This window comes from Rhinatrema bivittatum, chromosome 14 (assembly GCF_901001135.1).
Source record: "Rhinatrema bivittatum chromosome 14, aRhiBiv1.1, whole genome shotgun sequence".
Taxonomy (NCBI): Eukaryota; Metazoa; Chordata; class Amphibia; order Gymnophiona; family Rhinatrematidae; genus Rhinatrema; species Rhinatrema bivittatum.
The window spans coordinates 49,317,304-49,341,760 of NC_042628.1; the positions used below are offsets into that span (position 1 = coordinate 49,317,304).

A 24,457-nucleotide genomic window follows, 5' to 3' on the forward strand; every position below is an offset into this window, starting at 1 on the left:
ATTGGCAGGATGCAGGACTTGATGGACCTTTTGCCTGATCCAATATGGCACGTTAAGATTTATTTGAATTCTATCACCATCTCCTTTTTTTCAACAGAAAATAGTTTGAGGTTAAATAGGGAAATAGGTTACATTAAAACCTTGAAATGTAACACAACCTCATGATTGGATGGTATTTGCTGAAACCGTAGTGACCTCACTACTTAAAATATTTAAACTGATGAGGAAGGGAAAGGCTAACATCTTGGCGACAGCAAAAGAAGGGAGACTGGGCCTTCCATATGAGGGGTGGTAGTTACCCCTGGCCCTATGCTGCTATGATAGCCCTACTCTGACATCACTTCCTGTTCCTGAGAAATATCAGGCCAGGTGTTGCACTGGTCCATGTGGTAGTAACAGAGACCTCAGTTACAGTGGCAAACACTCTGGAAAGGGCCTTCCCAAACCTACTAGTCAGTCTTGGGCTCTGGCAGGTTCGGCCCAGGCCCCACACTCCTAGGATTAGCCCCAAAGGGAGGGACACCACCAGTTATGCATTATGTTAGCAGCTCATGAAAGTTCAACTGAAATCTCAGGAAGCACATTGAGCATTATTATAGGAGTGGGGGAACCTGCTGGTTTCCTCCTCCTTTGGGCTTCCGGCTCACTTGGAACTGGCCTCTTCTGGGCTACAGCACCATATGCCTTCATTTGTAACTACTCAGGACTTTCCCCCCTCTGCCTGATATCCCAGCCCAATTTATTTAGCCCAGTTCTTGCAGTGACAGTAGTCAGCTGAGGGCCTACAAACCAGGGCACCCTTTGAAATGCTCTCCTGTGGACCCGGAGTCTGGCCACTGGATGCTGCCATTATGCAAATCCCAGGTGCTTCCCTCCCTCTGGGAGCTGTGAATGCTTGGCTGTGCAGCATCCCCACCCTGGCGGCCCAAGGAACAGTCCCAGCCAGGAATCAAACATGGATCCTCTTATGTGGCAGAGCACATCACTGCCACTGAGTCATTGGGATGGCTCTCATCCCACATTTTTAAAGCTGTCCTGCCATTGGTTAGTGCCAACTGATTCAATTTTTAGTCCAGTTTGCTAAAGGCTTCTGTAAACAGTAATTGACATTATGAATGCTGTCATTGCCATGTGCAAATTTCTGTACCAGCCATCATGAAATGTGCACACGTCTTGTTTCAGCTGACATCCATCTCAGGACTCACTGATTTTACAGGATGACTTAACTTACTTTAGGCAAATGGGCAGACATCTGGCAAATGAGATTTAACATGGGTAACTGGTGAGTAATACATTTGAGGCACAAGAATAGGCAGGTGCAATGTGCTTGCAATGGGCCAATACTTGATAACACTAACCAGAAATAAGGCCTTGGATATAAGCTGATAAACCTGGGATTGGTAAGCAAAGCCAGACTGCAGCAGCCAAAGCCCAGGGCATGTTGGCGAGTATTAAATGGAGGGAGGAGTGGGGAGCAAGAGGCAAGGCAGTTAAAGCAAAGAATGAAGATATCATTGAACTAAGGTGTTTATCAGACAGACTACATTAGAAACATGGAGTTCAATTTTTGTCATCCATCCTAAAAAAATGCTTTCTAAATGTTAGAAAAAGGTACATAAGACGGGACAATGAGCTAATAAAGGGGCTTACATATACTGAAAGATTATGCAGAGTAGGGCTAGTCACATAAAAACAAGATGTTTAAGAGGCTGCCTAATTACACTATACAAATATATGAAAGGACCCTCCAGGGATCTCACAAGTGAGGTAGAATGAGTGAGAATCTACTAGCACATGAGGAGAAAGAAAGGCCGCTAGAAAAAAATGTGCAATAAAAGAACAAAATCCATGGAAAATGGCCTTGAGGAGCCAGATAATGGATGAGAGGACTCAGGAAACGTAAGAATAGGAAAATCCTCCCCTTCCAAATCCCCCTGCTCCCCCCCCGGAGCCAGAAAATGCCAGGGATAGCCTTGCAGGAGAATCCCCCTGCCCCCCGCCGACGTGGCAAAGTCTGCCCAAGTACTCAAAATGGCCGTCGTTCCTGTGCTGACGAAGAGAGAAGCCCCGACCCGGCGCAAACCCCGACGCAATTGAGAAACAGGAGCGGGGAGCCTGTTTCTGTTTTGCCATGGTGGCGGGGCCATCCGAATGCTGCTCGCTGCCGACGAACAGCCTGCATACAACCTGACGCAATTAAACCATGTCTGAGTCGAGCCTCAAGCGCAGCAAACCAAACTGTGGGGGAAGCTCTCCTCCAACAGCTGCCCACCTCGTATGCTCTGCTGCTGTGAAAAAACAAATACCCCAGCCGCCCCACCAGGAAGTCAGGAATGTCATATCTTTTTTTTTTCTTTTAAGTAGGGCTGGAACACAGAGCTGCAAGAGGGAAAGGCTGCCAAAGTGCTTTGCAGTGCCTCAAGTCGCCTCAGCAGCCTTGTGAAGGGGAGGGATCTGGACCACCAGATTTATACCCCACGGAAGTAAGGTTCGAGCCTACTAAAAGGTCACCAACTCCCAGCTCGTCCAACTCAACCCAGGGGGATGGTCCCACCAGGACCTAACAACCCCCTGGGAGCAAGGCTCTCTCTCAATATAAATATTTTTCTCTGACTGCAGAACTGCAGGTTTTGCATCATCTACCATTTGCTGGAGACAGAGAAATACTGAGGAACTGCAGGTGGTATTCAGGGTTATAAAGCAGTGTGAGTAAAACTTTGTCTTCATCTGCTGGCAGGGATGCAAAAGCCAGGAGTCCGGACTGATCTGGGTATATACAGGGAATGGAATTTGCAAACCAAGAGAAAAATCTCTTTAAAGAACCTGATCAGCAAATAAGGAAAACCAACTGGCAAAAAGCGTGGTTTATAAATATCCTAAATAAATAAATAATGTTGGAAATACAGAGTTGCTTCAGAAACCCCAAGTGGATCAACTCAGGAATGGCTAAGGAGAGATGAGCTTAAATTTCTCAAAGAGATACTGATAATTGCAGCCCAGAATAGTGGATTATGGGCAAAATTGTTCACAGTCAGGGTAGCAATCACAGAAAGCGAAACAATTACACACCTTGTCACTGGATGACAATTACTGATGTCAGATGGAAAGTGTAAGAAAAGGCATAATAAAGAGAACCAACTCATCTGCTGGAAACTGTGTGAACACTACAACACTACTGTTCCAGAAAAGAACTGGGATCACCACCCTGAGAGAACCGTATAGAATGGAGCAGTTAGGATCACCTGGTACATTCCTGTTCCAAAGAATAAAAAGCTTGTTGCAAGAAAACTGGATACTGTGGTAAAGGGGGAAAAACACAAGGACATTGTTGATAGCATCAAGCGACTATTCTATGGCTTGCATGGAGATAGAGAAGATTCTCAGGTATCAAATGATGCAATCAGAGACCAAAAAAATATGGCAGAAAGATACAGAAATTGTTCCAACTGTATTGGGCGCCACTGGCCTGATTGAAAAAAAACTTGCAGGCGCATCCAGACATGTTGCCAGTGAACATAACACCATTTGAACTCCAGAAGGAAGCTCTTTGGCACAATGCAGTTATTAAGAATGTATTAAGTACATTTGAGAGACTGAGATCAGACCCAGCATACCCTGGCTTACAAATGAGGTTTATTTCTATCAAGGTAAGTGCAAAATTCACTCATCTAGAGATGTTACCTCGTGATCGTTTCCATATTTTTTTTTTAACTGCTGATTTAATCCTCCTGCTTCGGCAATGGTCATAACATTGTGCCCCTGATGGAGTTGAGCAGCAGGACACTAATCCCCTCCCCCCTTTATTGTACAGATTCTAACGAGCCCCATATTATATAGATTCAGACTCTTAGCCACATAGGCCAAGAAGGAACCAGCCTCCTGCTTATAGTTCAAACTCTGCACTAAGGGACTAAGGGCCTGAGTTTCTAAGGCCTTTCTCTAATTCTGTGTCTGGGGTGGTGGGGAAGCTTAGTGACTCAGGCCCATATGAATCTAACTAAAAAGAGAGGTCCATACGCAATCTTCACAGGCAATCACTTTACTAAAGCAGCTAAACACAGGCACCCTCTCTAAAAGTAAGAGGTAACTTTTCAGCATCTTCTAAGGAAGGCAATTTTAACTCAGCGGTAACATTATGAAACATTTTGCTGCAGAATAAGAGTCTGATTTATTAAGACTTTTCTCCCATTCTTTGTCTATGAGAAAATAAAAACTTAGTAAATCAAGCCATTCAAAAAATTAAAAAATAAACATGATTTTTCATTTTTTTTTAAAGAGGAAAATGATATTGCACTCTAGGTGAAAATGTTAATTCAGAACCGGAGTCAGGCTGGATAGTATTTTCCCACCTTCCTCTGGCTTTACCAGTATAGGGCTTGATGTCCTAAGCTTTTTCCCATAGATACACAGCGGGGGTTCCAAACTGTGGGCCACATCCAGAGTCCAGAGCAATTTGTACCAGCTCGCCAAACACTTCCTAGTCCAAACTGATTGAATTGATTGTTACATTGATTATAATTTTTATATCAGTGTCTTGTATTTGTGAACCGCTCTGGCCAAATCGGGTATCTATTGTGCGATATATTAAGAAATAAAAAAATTGACCCATGAAGCAAAGTAACTTTTTTTTTTTGACCATGCACGACAGCAGGAGAATCAGGCAATGCTGGGTCCCCCAACCCGTAAGCAAGAGGAATTCTCACGCGACAGTGGAAGAAGCGGATAATGCTGGCAGGGGTCCCCAAGCCCGGCCAGCAGAAGAGGTGAGAACAAGAGGAGGGAAATGAGAGTGGAGTGTGAGTGAGAGGAGGGGAGAAGAGGAAAGAATGGAAGCGAGTGAAGGAAGAGAAGGGGTGTGAGATCAGGGAAAACGAGTGTGGGAGGTGGAAGAGAGGGGTGAGAAAGGGAAGGCAGACGAGAGCAGGAGTTCATGGGACTGTGTGAGTAGAAGAGTGTGGGTCACACACACATCACATGGCCATTCACAGATGCAGATGCTGAAGAAGGTGGGGAGGCAAGGGGTAGGGTTTGCAGGGGTTGCCAACTTCCTAGGAATATTTTTAAGGCATCTTACTTGCCATTTCGTTGCAGGAACCCTGCCTTTCCCTTTCCTCAGCATTTCAAAATCATTGAAAGGGGCAACCTGCCACAGCCCCTCCTCTGCATCAAAGCACCAAGGGGAAACCCCTCCTTCCCTCTGCCCTTTCAATGATTTCATTAAAAGGCTTGGGGATCCCTCTCCTGGAGGCACAACCTATCCAGACGGGTTTTCAGGATTGCCATAATGAATAAGCATGAAAGAGATTTGCAAACCCTGGATCTTCAATATATGTAAATCTGCTGCCAAAGGACCTCCCCGGTCACTCAGCTGTACCCTCCCTACTACGGAAGAGGGCGGGCTGACAGAGAGGCCTGTCACTGACCTGTCTCATGACGTTGTACGTATCCAGCTCTTTCCCGCCTTGCAGGAACAGGTGAATGAGACGTTGCACCATGTTCACATTTCCTTGGGCCACGGCGATATGCAGAGCACTGAAATGAGATGCACTGCGTTACGCCTCCGATAGCCAGAAAGCAGCAAAGTCTAGCCCAGACCACCCACAAACATCGCTCATGTGCAGGAGCTGGGCTTAATAATGTGCAGCTTCGGATTTATTTGTTTTTATATAGCGGTGTGCTGTGTTCCTGCTCATGACATCACCAGGCTGTGACCAAGCTGTGCGCGGGTGCTTTTTGGTAAACTCTATCATCAGATCTCCAGCAGGAGACTGAGCCCCTTTTCCAATGTATTTTTAAGGGTGGCTTCAGCAGCGCGTCCCTCTCCCTAGTTAGTATTGATGATTTGACTGCAGTTGAAATAGTCACTACTTTTTAAGGGAGAGTAAGGTTTCCACCTCACTCAGATTAGGCTAATCCAATCCTTGCTTTGCCCCAAGGCATGCATGGTAACCCCTTCCTACTTTTTAAAATTATTTTTTAAGGGAATCGGATATGAGTATATTTCCATAATGAAATAGGGGGAAAAAAAACAAGGACAGGATCAGCCTGTCCTGGTTGACCTGGGTGATGTGGCAACCTTCAGTGACGCCCTTCTCCGTTTCCCTCCTTCCCACATCCCAAGAGTGTCATGGGCTGATCGTAATCACCAGCAGGGAAGAAGAAAGAGTTTCAGAGATTGTGTGCCTTGAGCAGTGGCTGACTTCAGAGAGAGAGGAAGCTCCAGCTGCAGAGAAGTGCAGGCTGTTACAATAAAGCGAAACCTTATGTCAAGACACAAGAGATGGGGGAAGACGGGGGACGGGAGGGGCTCAGGGTTCCAGTAACTGTAGACTCTCTGACCTCACATCCTGGCTGAGGGAGCAGCGGGCAGTGCACAGGTGCGGTTATAGGAAGGGAAAGTGTCTTGTGTTTTAAAAATGGGGCAAGACTCCTTAGGGAGAGAAGGAGGTAGGCTCTCCACCCTCGCCCATGGAGGGTGCTGCCTTTTTGTAGGCTGCCTGTGCTTGAAGTGGTGCCACAAAAGCACGGTTGGTTAATTTTTTTTTTTTTTTTAATTGGAGGGCGGATATTACCCACTGTCTTGTTTGGGAATGGCTCTTGAGTTTATGATTACTGGTGTAAGCAGTGAGAGTTCTTTCTGTAACAGGCATCTTGCAAAGAGAACAAGTGTGCATACATCGGTATGTGTGAATGATGTTTTATGTGAGAGTGTATACGGTATATGTTTGTGTCAGAGTACAGACGCAGACTGTTCTTCATGTGCGTGTGTATATACATCATGAACTATGCTGCAGGAAGGATATCATATGTGTGTGTGTGTGTGTCAGACAAAGTGTAGGAAGGATGTAGGGTCAGAGCTTGTGGTAAGTTTGGTCTCCTGGTACTGAAGTTCGTGGCACTATTCCCGTACACAGGTGCCAAGAGGAGGTCGAAGGTCATAAATTTGACTACAGCTTTAGATTCTATGGGCCCAAGGAGAAGCCGCACAGCGCTGTGGCTGCGGGCGGACTCTCCTCCCTCATCGCAACGTCTGTTTAGATTTGCGTTTCCCATCACAGCACCTGAAGGATAAACTATAAAACACAGTCCAGGCACAGAGCGGATAGTACAGTGAACACACAGGAACAAACCCATGGAAGTTTGCACTATTACTTTCTGTGCCAGGCAGTGTGTTAGGAAGTTTGCATGGTCGCTGCCTGCACGGTACCTATGCTATGCTGGGCCAGTGGATGTCAGGGAAGCTCTCTCTGCTTTTACCTGTGGGGGGGGGGGGGGGGGGGGCAGCGTATGTGAAGGAAGTTAACATTGTTACTTTCTACATTTTACTTGTACTAGCAGCGTTCTGGGGTGTATTGCAAAGCTTTTCTGTCCCCCCTTCCACTTCTCATTCTGATTCCTCCCCACAGCAATCACAGGGAATATTGGCCCTTACGTGTCTCCATCCTCGTCCTGCTTGGATGCCATGGTAATGTCTGTGGCCAATTGATTCTCCAGGGAGTAAAGGGTGGGCCTATGGACCCCAAGCATGGGGCCTGGCAGCAGAGGATAGGAAGTGACAGGACAGAGCGGCAGGTTCAAGGGGAGATAGGGGCCTGACACACCTGAGGAAAAAGGAAAGGAAAATCAGTATACCAGATCACAATTTGTTAGAATTCAAAGTCATTAAATGAGTTTAACCTGCTATTGATATACATTATATAGCCAGAGCCTTGAGGCCAAGATCCTTACCAGAGGAGCTCGAACCCTACTGATTCACAGATAGTTCCTTCCAGGACACAGCTAGCATCTCAAGATCAAGGTCATTACCAGAGCTTTACCCCAATACACTGGGCCCCTCCCAGTAAACAGAGCCTTGAGGTGAAAGTCATTACTGGGGGAGCTTAACTCTTCCAGGATAGCTCTTGTTAGTCAAATACATAAATACACCTGTCCCCTGCACCCCAAACACACACACACACACACACACTTCCTCCTTCCCCAATTCCTAAATTGCTCTTGTTCTAAGGATGACTTTGGGACACTCACCTGGGTAGTAGTGAGGCAGGTGTGGAAAAGTGACAGTTACATAGGGGGGATAATAAGCACTGGGGTGAGTGCAACTGTCAGAGGGAAGTACTGGCCCCTCTGTACTCCCATGTTGAGGTCCTTCTCCCTTCATGCAGGCTGTTTCCTTGCACTCCTCAATTTTGGGTACTTTCCCTGCGCTGTTAGGGCTCCTCTCGTTGTCTTGCACTGTGAGGCGCCGTTTCCTGAGTGGGAGAGGTGCTTGGGGCTTCCGCAGGCCAGCTGGTCCCTCATTATCACATTGCGCACCCCTTGGGTGCTGCTCTGATGCAAAGCCTCCGAGGATACCACAGGCTGAGTCCTGCCGAGGAACTAGGTTTCCTTGGCTCTGCAAACTTGCGTCGCACACTGTTCTCTCCCTGCCCTGTCTCAGCTCCAGCTTTGCTTCCACAGGACACGGGAAGTCCCCTGCGACAAGAGGCAGGTGACAGTTCTGAGGAGCCCCCGCAACAGGAGGCTGGGGGCAATTCTGAGAGGCACCCCCTGTGGCATGAGGCTGGGGGCAGTTCTGAGGGGCCCCGTCTGTGAAAGAAGGCTGGGGGCAGTTCTGAGGGGCCCCTTCTGTGACTCGAGGCTGAAAACACTTCTGAGGTGTCCCACCTGCAACATAGCGCTGGGGACAATGTTGTGGGGCCCCATCTGTATCATAAAGCAGGGAACAGTTCAGAAGGGATCTTTCAGAGCAGAAGATTTCTTTGGGGAGCCCCCCACTGAGTGGATGCTGAACTTCTGGAAACATGCCACTCCCTGGGCAAGGGGCTGCAGCGGGATCTGGTGGATGAGTGGGCAGTGAAATGGATGGGAGGAGTTTCGAGCCGCTCTCACAACCTTTAATCCCCTGGGAGGAACCCTGGCACACACTGTACTGTTGGGGTCTGGTGGGTGGGTGCTCTGTCCTTTCCCCAGCCTCTGTATCCCTACAGCTGCTGCTCTTCCTCATCCTCAGGTCCAATGGCAGGACACTGCCGGGCTTTTCTTCATCCATCGTCCACAGCTCCCTCTCCACCTCCTGCCTCAGCATGGCTCTGCTCCTCGGGCTCATCCAAGATTGTAGCCCGTGCCGGCACTGCTCCCGTTCCTGGGTTCATTCAGCCAGGAGTCCTCCCCAGTCCAGCTCCTGTGATGTCAGCAGAGATCTGGTGCGGTGCAGCATGTCGTCAGCGGGGCATCACCAGAACTCAGTTCCACAGAGCCTCCCCTCCAGCTCTTCCCGGCAGCCAGCAGGGCGTCTGAGTTCAGAGGGAAGTCACCTCTCTGCCGTGGGAGGGCAGGGCTGCGGGGGGTTCCCAGGGCTCTCTCCCTGTTCTAAGACCTTGGGTCCCCGGAGTGCTCCGTCCTTCTTTTCTCTCTCTGTGCAGAGCCCTGTGCCTCCTCCTCTGTGTGCTTCTATCCCTTTGCCCGTGCAGCTGTCTCTTTTCTCGCTGTCTCTGCTCTGGAGTGTAGGGACTTCCCCTGCTTTTCTCCTGAATCTGAGGTACTTTTCTCAGAGCTTGCACCGCCTCTTCCCTGAAGAGGAGCTCCTCCTATCTGCCTGCCCTGCTGCTCCCAGCTCTGGGCACCGGGCCTGCTCACAGCTTCCATCCCCACCCTCTAACCAGAGCAGGGGTCTTCGGCACAGGGTGCATTGCCTCCTGAGGGCACTTCCTGTCGGATGCCCTGAACTCCTGTGTTTCCTGTTTGCAGAGTTTCTGCCTGAAGGGAAATAAAAACAAGTTACAAGAAAGAACAAAGTTTAGGAGCAGGAAAAGCTGAGGACAAAGGCTACTGGCTTAACCCCTTGCTGCCCGGCCAGCTGACTCCTAACGCACCACAATACAATGCCAGTACGAACTGATAAAACAGTATGCTGCACAAACTACAGGAACTCACAGGGTCACTGCTTTCAACAGCTTACCGAGGACGAGCACAGTGAGGATGGCGACTAAGTCATACAGTGATGAGGGGGAGACAGCGGAATTGGAGTCTAGGTTGCAGGGGTGAAGGGCATGGATGATATGATATGGTATGATATGCTACAATCAGGTTCCAGAAATAAACCATGCACCCCCTTATACAAGTCCCCCAGACCCATACAGGTTATCCCAAGAACATCCAGTGTCTTAAGATTTCTTACACATATACACTTCCTCCCTGGTTCCAGGCATATGCTTATTAACCTCAAACCTAATCCATTAAAGGCATATACACCCACATCCTTCTCCACTCCCAAGCTTCATACACATACATAGTTACACCAATACACTGCCTTGCCTCACCCTGCCCATGTTCCCATATTCTGGGAACATCCCTCCTCTCCCCCAATATAAACTCATGGGTATATATCTATATATATAATCCTCTCTCACTCCCTCCTTAAGGTTTATATTATCCAAAGTTTATTAGGAAAAGGCAGCACCATCCTTGCAGCGGAAGGAAGAGCAACTTGGGCCCTACTCTTTAGGGGTGCCCACACGGCCATGGTCGCCACGACCCTGGCATCGCTTCCTGTTTGGAAACGTCAGCAGGCCGGGAGCTGGTACGCTGCAGCAGAGACTTGTAAAGCCATCCCCACTGCGTTACGGGTGCTGAAGCCCAGAAATTCAGCTCTAGGCCTGTCATGTTCCCGTCCTATACGTAGGCTTCCTTAGTAAGGGGTGGAGTTACTGCAGGGCCTGGGAGCAAATTTCTTGGCTTGGCTTTCAAGAGGAAAGGGTTGCCAAGTGGAATGGGGGTGAGGAAGGCAGCTACTAGTCAATGAGTGGGATGAGCAAGAGAGGCATGTTGTGCTGGAGTGAAGAAGAAAGCGCTGGGCTGTAGCTCTCACTGCAAGTAAGGTGAGATGGGGGGAAGAGGGTGTAATTCTAAATATTTGCTCCAAGTGTAGAAGAAGCTGGTGTCAGCATTGCCACCACCCACCCTTCAATTTTAGTCTTGTGGAGGGGAATGGGGACTTCCCACTTCTTCTGCTCCCTATATTTTTTTAAAGTTTAAGTTTGTATCTGAGGTAGTGGAGGGTGAAGTGACTTGCCCAAAGTCACAAGGCGTCTCAGCAAAATTAAACCTTGGCTTTCCATCTCAGGGGCAGGACATTGTTCTGGAGGGTTCACCCTGTGCCCTTGCACCTCTTCCCCCCCCTCCCCCGGTAAAGCCAATACTGGGGAGAGGTTTTTGAGACTTTCATGTGAAAGGGGATTTGGCAACAGAAGACAACCAGCATGTTACTGCAGGGTAAATCCAGCACCAGAGAGCATGGGGGAAAGCACCAGTGATCAAAACCCAGGGCAGACTGCATGACCAATCATGGTGGCTGTACCTCTTCCCCTCACTCCTATATGCTTCCTGTACATAAAGAGTTGCGTCCATCGGTCTCAGACGGCTTCGCCCGACATGCCTCACTTCTATTTCAGCCTTCTCCACCAGCCTCGGGAGAATGGCGTCCATAGCGTCTCCTTGCCGCACCCTCCGGCGTCCCCGGAGCGGCCTTGGCACGGCATGCCCTAGGTGCTCCTAGGGCACGCGCACGCCTCACATCTTGTAGCAGTGTTGGCGCGAACCTCGAGGGCGTCCCCGTCGAGTGACATCACTGCTTCTGACTACAAAAGGTTGCCCATTTGCCAACGGATTGGATTCATTCCGGTCTGAAGCTGCTCTGCAGCTTCTGCTGCTGCAGGAAGCTATCTTCACCCTCCAGGGTTCTACTAACCTGGGTACCCGCTCCTCGGGGGCCCATTGCTTATTTCCAGGTGCCTATCCTGAATCCAGGTACTCATTCCTCGAGGGCCTGTGTATCTATCCTGGTGCCTGCTACTAATTCATCTACCTGCTAGAACACCACCTATCAGCTACAGAGAGTGAGTACTACTTCTCCCAGTCTATTCATCTACAGCTCCTCATTGTCTATCTGCATCGGACCCTACACCACCATTGTGGAACAGGACTCCTCTGCCGAGGATCACAGACTGTTGCTACCTATCCTCTCTCTACTGCTTATTGGGAACTCTATCTGCTCAGCTACCGGTACAAGGGAGTGTGTAATAACATCTGCCAGTCTGTCTCTCCTACAGCACCTCACTGGATACCTGCATCGGGGCCTTACACCACCATTATGGGACGGGTCTCCTCCAGCGAGGATCACAGACTGTTGCTATCTAATCCACTCTCTACTGCCACCTCTGGTGAACCATACAAGCTACATAATAAAGATATATTCTCTGTGTTTGTGCATCTGAGTCTAGCCTGGTGCCACAGTTCCCTAAGGGGCTCCTCCCTGTGGGAGTCACTATCACTGTTGCCCCTAAGAATCCACCAAACACCTCAATATCATAACAGATTGCTAACTCCATGGATTCGGCTCAGCTCACCGCGTTGCAGGCCATTTTAGGCCTGGCCCAGCGAATCACTGAACAATAGAACACGCTGGATAGCTTGACTTTGGCCTTTAATCTACTGCACTCACAGATAAACGCTTCTACTACCTCAGGTAAAGAAGAAACACCGCCAAAAGTGATGGTTAAAACAGTGGTACCCCTCTCCGCTCCTATTTGCTTCTCAGGGGAAGCCTGGAGATGCAGGGGATTCCTCAACCAATGCTGTATGCATTTTGCACTTCAACCTAATAATTTTCCCACAGCTTATGCCAAGACCACGTATATCCTGTCTTATCTGGATGGAAGGGCACTAGCTTGGGCTTCTCTGCTGTGGGAGCGAGATGACCCCATCCTGAGGGACCTTGCTGGGTTTCTGGAACTGTTCAAATCCGTATTTGATGACCCTGCCAGGTACACAACCACAGGATCCACATTGGTTCATCTAGAGCAAGAGAGACCACATCACGGAAACACTAGCCAAATTACACTGGCTACCCATTGAACAAAGAATTCAATACAAAACACTATGCATTATACATAAATTAATACACAATGAAAAAGCAGACTGGCTGAACACAGCCCTTCGTGTACACGTCCCAAATCGGAATCTGAGATCAGCCAACAAAGCACTCCTCACTATTCCATCAGTCAAAACAGCCAGACTCACACAAGTAAGAGAAAGAGCCCTATCCCTTGCAGGACCCATACTTTGGAACACCATGCCCACAGAGTTGAGACTACAAAGCAACATCAAAGCCTTCAGAAAAAATCTAAAAACCTGGCTATTTAAACTAGCTTACCAAAAAGAGAAAGGTGAATAGTACTCAAGGGAAAGCAGGTATGAACATGCAAACAACAAACACATAACCATAATCAATGTGTGTAATTTTAATCAGACTAAGTTTCACTCTTTTAAAGATCAGCAAAAGAATGAAAGTACAATGATAAAGGTAATCTTGTATCCTAATCTGTAAGAATGTGAATCGGAAATGACTCAGTACACTTAACAATTTATATCATTTACAAACTATGTTACCGACCCTAAATTGGCACCTATGTAACTTAAGAGACGTTAGCCTCATTTTATGTGCCTTGATGTAAACCGTTGTGAAGGTTCCCACCAAACGACGGTATATAAAAATTGTTAAATAAATAAATAAATAATAAAACTTTACCAGACTTCGCCATCGAGTTTAAGATTTTGGCTTCAGAGTTGAATTGGGACTCGAGATGCCTGAAGACCCTTTTCTTTGAAGGCCTGAACTCCTGGCTGAAAGATGAATTGGCGGCTCGAGAAATGCCTGAAACCGTGGAGGACCTGATGAAGTTAGCCACAAGAATTGACCAACGACTTCGGGATAAGGTTCAAGAGGTTAAAGGTTCCAAGAGACCTAGCCAGGGAGAAATCTGAGTCAAAACTATACCTAAGCCTATTCAGTCCAAATCGGTTGCTGGCAAAGAACCTATGCAACTAGGCCATAGTCACCTGACTTCTAAGGAGAGAAGAACGCGGAGAAGATTAGGCCACTGCATGTATTGTGGTCAAGCAGGCCATGTGGTACAAACATGCCCTATCTGTCCGGGAAACGGTCATGTCCTGTGGGAGGACTCTTCTTAGGTCTGAAGAAAATAGAATAAAACATAAGCATTGTCAAGTTAAGTGTAAAACATTGATAAGACAGGCGAAGAGAGAATTTGAAATGAAGTTGGCCATACAGGCAAAAACTCATAATAAAAACTTTTCTAAATATATCTGAAGCAAGAAACCTGTGAGGGAGTTGGTTGGACCATTAGATGACCAAGGGGTTAAAGGGGCTCTTAGGGAAGATAAGGCCATTGCAGAAAGATTAAATTAATTCTTTGCTTCTGTGTTTACTAATGAGGATGTTGGGGAGATACCAGTTCCGGAGATGGTTTTCAGGGGTGATGAGTCAGACGAACTGAACGAAACACTGTGAACCTGGAAGATGTAGTAGGCCAGATTGACAAACTAAAGAGTAACAAATCAGCTGGACTGGATGGTATGCATCCTAGGGTAGTGAAAGAACTCAAAAATGAAATTTCTGATCTATTAGTTACAATTTGTAACCTTTCATTTAAATCATCCATTGTACCTGAAGACTGGAGGGTGGCCAATGTAACCCTAATATTTAAAAAAGGATCCAGGGGCGATCCGGTAACTTTAGACCAGTGATCCTGACTTCAGTGCCGGGAAAAATAGTCAAAACTATTCTCAAGATCAAAATCGTAGAGCACAGCTATACTAACTGCACTAACCACAGAGGATGTGGTTAGTGCAGTTAGTATAGCTGTGTTTAAAAAAGGATTGGATAATACCTGCTATTAAGTTCACTTAGAGAATAGCCACTGCCATTAGCAATGGTAACATGGAATACGCTTAGTTTTTGGGTACTTGCCAGGTTCTTATGGCCTGGATTGGCCACTGTTGGAAACAGGATGCTAGGTTTGATGGACACCTTGGTCTGACCCAGTAGGGAAGCCTTGCCTAACAAATCTGCTTCATTTTTTTGAAGGGGTTAATAAACATGTGGATAAAGGTGAACCGGTAGATATAGTGTATTTGGATTTTCAGAAGGCTTTTGACAAAGTCCCTCATGAGAGGCTTCTGCAAAAAGTAAAAAGCCATGGGATAGGAGGGGATGTCCTTTCGTGGATTACAAACTGGTTAAAAGGCAGGAAACAGAGAGTAGGATTAAATGGTCAATTTTCTCAGTGGGAAAGGGTAAACAGTGGAGTGCCTCAGGAATCTGTACTTGGACCGGTGCTTTTCAATATATATATAAATGATTTGGAAAGTAATGCGACGAGTGAGGTTATTAAATTTGCGGATGATACAAAATTATTCAGAGTAGTTAAATCACAAGCGGACTGTGATACATTACAGGAGGAACTTGCAAGACTGGAAGATTGGGCATCCAAATGGCAGATGAAATTTAATGTGGACAAGTGCAAGGTGTTGCATATAGGGAAAAATAAGCCTTGCTGTAGTTACACGATGTTAGGTTCCATATTAGGAGCTACCATCCAGGAAAAAGATCTAGGCATCATAGTGGATAATACTTTAAAATCGTCGGCTCAGTGTGCTGCAGCAGTCAAAAAAGCAAATAGAATGTTAGGAATTATTAAGAACATAAGAACATAAGAAAATGCCATACTGGGTCAGACCAAGGGTCCATCAGGCCCAGCATCCTTTTCCAACAGTGGCCAATCCAGGCCATAAGAACCTGGCAAGTACCCAAAAACTAAGTCTATTCCATGTAACCATTGCTAATGGCAGTGGCTATTCTCTAAGTGAACTTAATAGCAGGTAATGGACTTCTCCTCCAAGAACTTATCCAATTCTTTTTTAAACACAGCTATACTAACTGCACGAACCACATTCTCTGGCAACAAATTCCAGAGTTTAATTGTGCGTTGAATAAAAAAGAACTTTCTCCGATTAGTTTTAAATGTGCCCCATGCTAACTTCATGGAGTGCCCCCTAGTCTTTCTACTATCCGAAAGAGTAAATAACCGATTCACATCTACCTGTTCTAGACCTCTCATGATTTTAAACACCTCTATCATATCCCCCCTCAGTCGTCTCTTCTCCAAGCTGAAAAGTCCTAACCTCTTTAGTCTTTCCTCATAGGGAAGTTGTTCCATTCCCCTTATCATTTTGGTAGCCCTTCTCTGTACCTTCTCCATCGCAATTATATCTTTTTTGAGATGCGGCGACCAGAATTGTACACAGTATTCAAGGTGCGGTCTCACCATGGAGCGATACAGAGGCATTATGACATTTTCCGTTTTATTCATCATTCCTCTTCTAATAATTCCCAACATTCTGTTTGCTTTTTTGACTGCCGCAGCACACTGCACCGACGATTTCAATGTGTTATCCACTATGACACCTAGATCTCTTTCTTGGGTTGTAGCACCTAATATGGAACCCAACATTGTGTAATTATAGCATGGGTTATTTTTCCCTATATGCATCACCTTGCACTTATCCACATTAAATTTCATCTGCCATTTGGGTGCCCAATTTTCCAGTCTCACAAGGTCTTCCTGCAATTTATCACAATCTGCTTGTGATTTAACTACTCTGAACAATTTTGTGTCATCTGCAAATTTGATTATCTCACTCGTCGTATTTCTTTCCAGATCATTTATAAATATATTGAACAGTAAGGGTCCCAATACAGATCCCTGAGGCACTCCACTGTCCACTCCCTTCCACTGAGAAAATTGCACATTCAATCCTACTCTCTGTTTCCTGTCTTTTAGCCAGTTTGCAATCCACGAAAGGAAATAGCCACCTATCCCATGACTTTTTACTTTTCCTAGAAGCCTCTCATGAGGAACTTTGTCAAACGCCTTCTGAAAATCCAAGTATACTATATCTACCGGTTCACCTTTATCCACATGTTTATTAACTCCTTCAAAAAAGTGAAGCAGATTTGTGAGGCAAGACTTGCCCTGGGTAAAGCCATGCTGACTTTGTTCCATTAAACCATGTCTTTCTATATGTTCTGTGATTTTGATGTTTAGAACACTTTCCACTATTTTCCCTGGCACTGAAGTCAGGCTAACCAGTCTGTAGTGTATTAGGAAGGGAATGGTTAATAAAACGGAAAATGTCATAATGCCTCTGTATCGCTCCATGGTGAGACCGCACCTTGAATACTGTGTACAATTCTGGTCGCTGCATCTCAAAAAAGATATAGTTGCGATGGAGAAGGTACAGAGAAGGTACAGAGAAGGGCAACCAAAATGATAAAGGGGATGGAACAGCTCCCCTATGAGGAAAGGCTGAAGAGATTAGGGCTGTTCAGCTTGGAGAAGAGACGGCTGAGGGGGGATATGATAGAGGTCTTTAAGATCATGAAAGGTCTTGAACGAGTAGATGTGACTTGGTTATTTACACTTTCAAATAATAGAAGGACTAGGGGGTATTCTATGAAGTTAGCAAGTAGCACATTTAAGACTAATCGGAGAAAATTCTTTTTCACTCAACGCACAATAAAGCTCTGGAATTTGTTGCGAGAGGATGTGGTTAGTTGCAGTTAGTGTAGCTGGGTTCAAAATGTTGGATAAGTTCTTGGAGGAGAAGTCCATTAACGGCTATTAATCAAGTTTACTTAGGGAATAGCCACTGCTATTAATTGCATCAGTAGCATGGGTTCTTCTTAGTGTTTGGGTAATTGCCAGGTTCTTGTGGATTGGTTTGGCCTCTGTTGGAAACAGGATGTTGGGCTTGATGGACCCTTGGTCTAACCCAGCATGGCAATTTCTTATGTTCTTATGTTCTAATGTCTATCTGCACCTTCTCCTCCACTCTCTCTGCCAGTCTCTTGATAAACGGACCTCTTGAATTCCAGACTCTTGCCCTAGTGGACTCCGGGGCAGGAGGGAATTTTATACTGAGACGTCTAGTGGAACATCTGCGTAACCCCACTATGAGTATGACTCCTCCGCTTCTATTATCCTCTATCCATGAGGAACCCTTACCGGGTGAAGTAACCCTACAAATGGAACCGGTCAGTTTAAGGAGTGGAGCTCTTTATACAGAATCCATTTCTTTCTTCGTGCTAGAAAAGGCTATGCACCCCTTAGTACTCGGATTACCATGGCTACAAAAGCACATGCCTCAATTCAACTGGGCTACTCGAGCTTTCACGTTGGGGCCCAGATTGTCATGGTAAATGTCTGAAGGAAGTTTCACCATTACCCTGTATGCCTACGACTCTGTTCATGCCTGGGTTACCTCCCCAATACGCATCGCTTCAAGATGTGTTCTCTAAAGAAACCACTGATATACTTCCCCCACACAGATATTATGACTGTGTGATCAATTTGAAACCGAATACCGAACCACCTAAGGGAAGAGTTTACCCCCTCTCGGTGGTGGAAAATAAAGCGGTCTGAATGTATCCAAGAAAATCTGCAAAAAGGTTTCATAAGGCATCCAGGTCTCCTGCAGGGGCTAGGTTTTTCTTTGTGGGGAAGAAGGACGGAATCCTACGTCCATGCATTGATTATCGTGGTCTAAATGAGATCACGGTCAAAGACCGCTATCCCTTACCACTCATCTCAGAGCTTTTTGACCGCCTTCAGGGGGCTAAGATCTTCTCCAGGCTGGATCTTAAAGGAGCATATAACCTTGTTCATATTCATTCAGGTGACGAATGGAAGACAGCTTTTAACACCAGGGACGGACACTTTGAGTATTTCGTGATGCCCTTCGGCTTATGCAACGCCCCAGCTGTCTTCCTAAGCATGATGAACGACATCCTGCGTGACCAACTCTACCAATGTGTTGTTGTCTATTTGGATGACATCCTGATCTTCTCTCAAGATCTGAATACCCACATTATGGATGTCAAGAGAGTGTTACAAAGACTGCGGGAGAACCATCTATATGCTAAGCTGTCCAAATGCGAATTCCACAAGGAATCTGTACCGTTCCTAAGGTACATAGGGTCTAACAAGGGGTTCCAGATGGACCTACAAAAGCTGGAGAGCATTCAGAAATGGTTCCAACCTACTGGTCTAAAGGCTCTCAGAAGGTTTCTGGGATTTACAAATTACTATAGAACCTTCATTAAGAATTACTCCTCACTGGCTGTGCCTTTAACAGCTCTGACAAAGGGTGCCAATGCTGCCAACTGATCTATAGAGGCTGTCACTGCTTTCCAAAAACTGAAGGATGCTTTCTCCAGCAAGCCATGTCTCCATCACCCGGATCCTACACGCCCCTTTATTGTCGAGGTGGATGCCTCTGATGTTGGCATAGGGGCTATATTAAGTCAAACCAGTGACTCCAAGAACCTGCGGCCGTGTTCCTTCTTCTCCAGACGATTCAAACTGACTGAGAGGAACTAAGGAGTCGGAGATAAGGAATTGTTAGCGATAAAGATGGCGTTCGAAGAGTGGAGACCTTGGCTCGAGGGTGCTCAACACCAGATTACGGTTTTTACTGACCATAAAAACCTAGAATACCTTCTCCACATCCAGCACCTCAACCATAGACAGGCGAGGTGGTCCCTGTTCTTTAACAGGTTTGATTTCATCTTGAAGTACCGACCTGGAGATAAAACCATCAGAGCGGATGCCCTATCTCGCTCTTTCTTATCTGAAAATGTGCCTGACGCTCCGCAACACATCATTGAACCTGAGAGAGTCATTCTATCAGCTACTCATCCAGTACCTGTGGGCAAAACGATTGTGCCTAGCAACCTCTGGAAGAAAGTACTAGCATGGGCTCATGACTCTAAACTGGCTGGACATCGAGGTCAATGGAGAACCCTGGCAAAGCTGCAAAAATTCTACTGGTGGCCGTCTATGAGAGAAGACACCTTCGCTTATGTAGCGGCCTGTACCAACTGTGCCAGACAAAAACCTCCGCCCGGACATCTTTGGGGTCAGCTACAACCTTTTCCCCTACTGGATGAGCCCTGGACTCACATCGCCACGAACTTACCCCTCTCTGGGGGCAACAACACTATCTGGGTAACGGTGGACATATTCTCAAATATGGCTCACTTTGTGGTGCTTCCTGGCTTACCATCTGCCAGTGAACTTGCAAAGCTTTTCATCAGCCACATATTCCGCCTGCACGGAATACCGAAGCATATCGTCTCAGACAGAGGCGTACAATTCACAGCCAAATTCTGGAAGGCTCTTTGCAAGAAGTTTGATATCACTCTCAACTTCACTTCATCTTATCATCCGCAATCCAACGGCCAAACTGAGGATGAACCGTACTCTCAAACAGTTCCTCAGACCCTAAGAACATAAGAACATAAGAGACCCTATGTCTCTTCATGCCAAAATGACCGGGCTGAACTTCTACCGTGGGCTGAGTTTTCTATCAACTCTCATCCAGCAACATCTACTGGATCAACACCATTCAAAGTGGTATATGGACGACTACCTTCACCACCTTTGCCACTTCCGCTTTCAGTGTTGTCCCCGGCAGCACAAGCCACTGCCGATGAGATTCAACAACTTTGGAAGAAGACAAAGGAGATGCTCATCAAAGCTGGAATTCGAGCAAAACGAGACAATGACATTCATCACGGCAAGGCTCCTGAACTCAAGCCTGGTGATAAGGTCTGGTTGTCTACAAATTACCTTAGATTGAAGTTGCCATCTGCTCGCTTCGCTCCACGCTATGTCGGCCCATTCCCCATCCTCCGACATCTGGGCAATCTCTCCTATAGTCTCAAACTTCCTCCAGCAATGAAGATCCATAACGTGTTTCACGTCTCATTACTGAAACCACTCATTCTGAACAAATTCAGCACCAAGACACCAGATCTCCCCCCCCCCTCTTGACGCAGAAGAGGACATTGAGTACAAAGTAGACGCTAGATGTAAGGAAGAGAGGCAGAGTATGGGAATACCTCCTGTCATGGGAGGGCTATGGACCAGAAAATAACTCGTGGGAACCTATATCTAACATTCTGGACAAAGAGATGCTGAACCAGTATCATCGTTCACATCCTCGGAAACCAAGACCAGGTAGGGGGTCTGGAGGAGGTCTTTTGAAGGGGGGTACTGTTGTGTCCGTCAGTCTCAGAGGGCTTCGCCCGAAATGCCTCACCTCTATTTCAGCCTTCTCCACCAGCCTCGGGAGAATGGTGTCCGTAGCGTCTCCTTGCCGCACCCTCCGGCGTTCCTGGAGTGGCTTTGGTGCGGCGTCCCGCCATGTTGACCTGAGGCCACCTAGGGCACGTGCGCGCCTCACGTCATGTAGCAGTGTTGGCGTGAACCACGGGGGCGTCCCCCTCGAGTGATGTAACTGCTTCCGACTAGAAAAGGTTGCCCATTTGCTAACTCTCTGCAAGTTAGCAACAGATTGGATTTGTTCCGGTCTGAAGCTGCTCTGCCACTTCTGTTGCTGCTGGAAGCTATCTTCACCCTTCGGGGTTCTACTAACTTGGGTACCCGCTCCTCGGGGGCCCATTGCTTATTTCCAGGTGCCTATCCTGAATCCAGGTACTCGCTCCTCGAGGGCCTGTGTGTCTATCCTGGTGCCTGCTACTAATTCTTCTACCTGCTGGAACACCACCTATCAGCCACAGAAAGTGAGTACTACTTCTCCCAGTCTGTTCGTCTACAGCTCCTCGTTGTCTATCTGCATCGGGCCCTACACCACATTGTGGAACGGGACTCCTCTGCCGAGGATCACAGAATGTTGCTACCTATCCTCTCTCTACTGCTTATTGGGAACTCTATCTACTCAGCTACAAGGGAGTGTGTAGTAACATCTGCCAGTCTGTCTCTCCTACAGCAGCTCACTGGATACCTGCATCGGGGCCTTACACCACCATTGTGGGACAGATCTCCTTCGCTGAGGGTCACAGACTGTTGCTATCTAATCCACTCTGCACTACCACCTCTGGTGAACCATACAAGCTGCATAATAAAGATATATTCTCTGTGTTTGTGCATCTGAGTCTAGCTTGATGCTACAGTTCCCTACGGGGCTCCTCCCTGTGGGAGTCACTATCACTGTTGCCCCTAAGAATCCACCAAACACCTCAATATCATAACACAAAGAAAGCCAGCACTCTGGGGAAAAAGCAGTTTGAGAGAAAGGGAATACACATTCCTCATATCTTTGCCCTGCTGTTCCGCCACTACCGTGCCCAAAGTTGAGTCGGATTAAGGCATAGGCTAACTATGCAGATACCTAGAGCCCAAATATTTAGGGGGATCCCTGTTCAATGTGCTTTTAGGGCAGCTTGCAAGAGTTTTTCCCTCAGCAGAGAGAAAAGCAAGGGTGCGGCTCACGGAAGTTTTCTTGTCTATCCTCCCCATTCTTGGAGCGTTGTCTTCCAGCCAGCAGGAGTCAGCAAACAACATTTCTTACCTACCGCCTCCTCTGCCATCTTACCTGTGCAGTCTGAATTGTGAGGGGGTCCTGTAGTCTTGTAAGACCCCACTGACCCCATGCGGTTTAAATTCCAGAAGGAAAATAGCAGCGGAAGAGGTAGCAGCACTGGAGGAGATTAGGCAGGGTAAGATCAAGGGAGAATAATGATGGTGAATATGTTATGAGGATGGGAGGACAAGGGGGGTGATGAAGGTGATTATGGCAAGAGGGCTAGGGGTATGAGGGGGGTAAGGTGGTGTTCATGTTTGTAGGGGTTTAAAAATGTTTCTTCTTCATCCTGCCAGACCAGTCCAGACAAGTGGGATGACGCTCCTTTGCCAGCAGGTTGATATTATGCTTGCCTTTATATATTCTTTGATAGCAGGATATGACATAAGTAGTTGTCTATCTCCAGCTGGTGGTGGTGAGAGTGGGATAGCAAGATAAAAGAAAAGAAAAAGGAGGAAAAAAAGGGGCCAGTTGCATAGAGCGACAGGGAAGAAATCTGTTCTTCCCTTTCAGAAGTCCAGTTGCCATTTGGGCATGACCACTCTCCATGTTTTACCTGCATAGTGCTGAGGCTGAACAAAAAAGAGTGAAAGGAGGGGCAGTATGCCAGCAAGAGAAAGGAGCACAGAGAGCAGCTGCAACCCTCTCTCCCTCCCCACCTCAACAAGGCAGGAAGTGCTTGATGTATGGAAACCACAAGCAAAGCTCAATAGCATAAAATACAAAATGGCCGTCATCATTCACAATCCACTATATAACATCTCCTCCCCTTGGATTGCTGCAATATTAAAAATTTATATTCCATCTCGTAATTTCAGGTCGTCCAACCAGCACTCGCTTGAGGGCTCCTCTTTTAGAATGGCACATCTTAAAGAAAAGAGAGAAAAAGGGCCTTCTCGACATGGAAGTCATCGCCTATGTCCATACGCATGAGCAGAGAACCTAGAGCATTTAAGAAGTCCGTAAAAACTCACTTTCTTAGAGGCCTTTGCAGCCCACCACAAAGAGCCCCTGAATCAACAATGCAGATATTATTGCTCATTGTTAGCAGCTAGTGTTATTTGAGCCTTGTTTTTCATTATTGTGAAGGTCCTGTTAGTCCACTTATTCTATGTATGTACAAGCTGTAACCTGCCCTGAACTTTGGAGGGTACGGGCTAAAAATATTTGAAGTAAATAAATAAATTGCGGGCTCATTTTGTTTTCAGTGTGAGGCACAGGAAACCACCACAAAAAAATCAGGTATGGCAGGGAATGTTGGAAGCTGGAGGTTGGGGGAGAGGAAGCAGTATCGTTGGGGGGGGGGACAACAACCCCCACACAGTGGAAATGTTGGGGGGAGGTGGCCCACAATAGATCCCTAGAGGAGAATGAGAATGCCAACAGGATAGGTGAGGCAGGCCTGCAAGAGGGTAGTGTTATAGGCCCGGGACAGGCAGTGGAAGAGGAGATGGATTTCTCCACAAAAATAATTCTTATGATGCATAAAGCATACAGGGAAATGAAAGGGAAGGCTGGCAGTAGAAGCAAAGGCCTCAAACTACCTCCAGGTGCACTCAGTGAGCATGATGTAGGCTCCAAAACACCTTGGTTGGAGAGGGTGGCATTGCATCCCACAGTAGATTAACCGGGAGTCTGCTTACCAATAAGTCCTCAGAGCCTTGGCACAGAAGACCTGGTGCAGCCTTAGAGGGAGGAAGCAACTCACAGGAAGCTAAGGATGTCACAGTAAAGCTCTTTAGCAAAGAAGAACTGGGCATGCTCAATGATAAGGTGGTGTAGATATTGGATCTCACAAAGAAAGAGAAGGAGATCCGATCCTAGTGGGTATTAAAAAGCCATCCAGAGCCTTCCCCCTCCATGAGGCTATTAAGGAGGGCTATTAAGGAAGTGATGACAGCAGAATGGGAGATCCTGGTTACAACCCTGAGGGCTAGGGGCACGATGGGGAGATTGTACCTTCAGCAGCAGAAGGAGATAGCCCAGGTGTTTAAAATTCCTAAAGTAGACATTCTGGTTGTTGCTGTGACTAAGAAAACCACTTCCAGTGGAGGGGGATACAGCCATCAAGGATGCACAGGATTGGAAGATGGAGTCTCTCTTGAAGAGGTCCTTTAAGTTTGTCAGTCTGTCACTTCAGGTGGCAGTTTGC

General features: G+C 46.9%; 1 protein-coding gene and 1 long non-coding RNA gene across 2 annotated transcripts in view; one reads left to right on the plus strand and one right to left on the minus strand.

The window, feature by feature from the left end:
- BCL3 (BCL3 transcription coactivator) overlaps positions 1 to 9,730 on the minus strand; it is a 67,231-nt gene extending 57,501 nt beyond the window's left edge. Inside the window, exons 1-3 of the mRNA XM_029576763.1 lie at positions 8,026 to 9,730; positions 7,433 to 7,601; positions 5,424 to 5,532 (exon numbers count right to left, since the gene is read on the minus strand). Coding sequence (XP_029432623.1) covers positions 5,424 to 5,532; positions 7,433 to 7,601; positions 8,026 to 9,106 — 1,359 coding nt within the window. The 5' untranslated portion in view covers positions 9,107 to 9,730. The remainder of the gene's footprint in view (positions 1 to 5,423; positions 5,533 to 7,432; positions 7,602 to 8,025) is intronic.
- LOC115075884 lies at positions 3,192 to 23,456 on the plus strand. Its single transcript, XR_003852635.1, has 3 exons — positions 3,192 to 3,647; positions 4,649 to 4,763; positions 23,124 to 23,456. It is a non-coding gene; the product is annotated as an uncharacterized LOC115075884 (long non-coding RNA).
- The last annotated feature ends 1,001 nt before the right edge of the window (positions 23,457 to 24,457 follow it).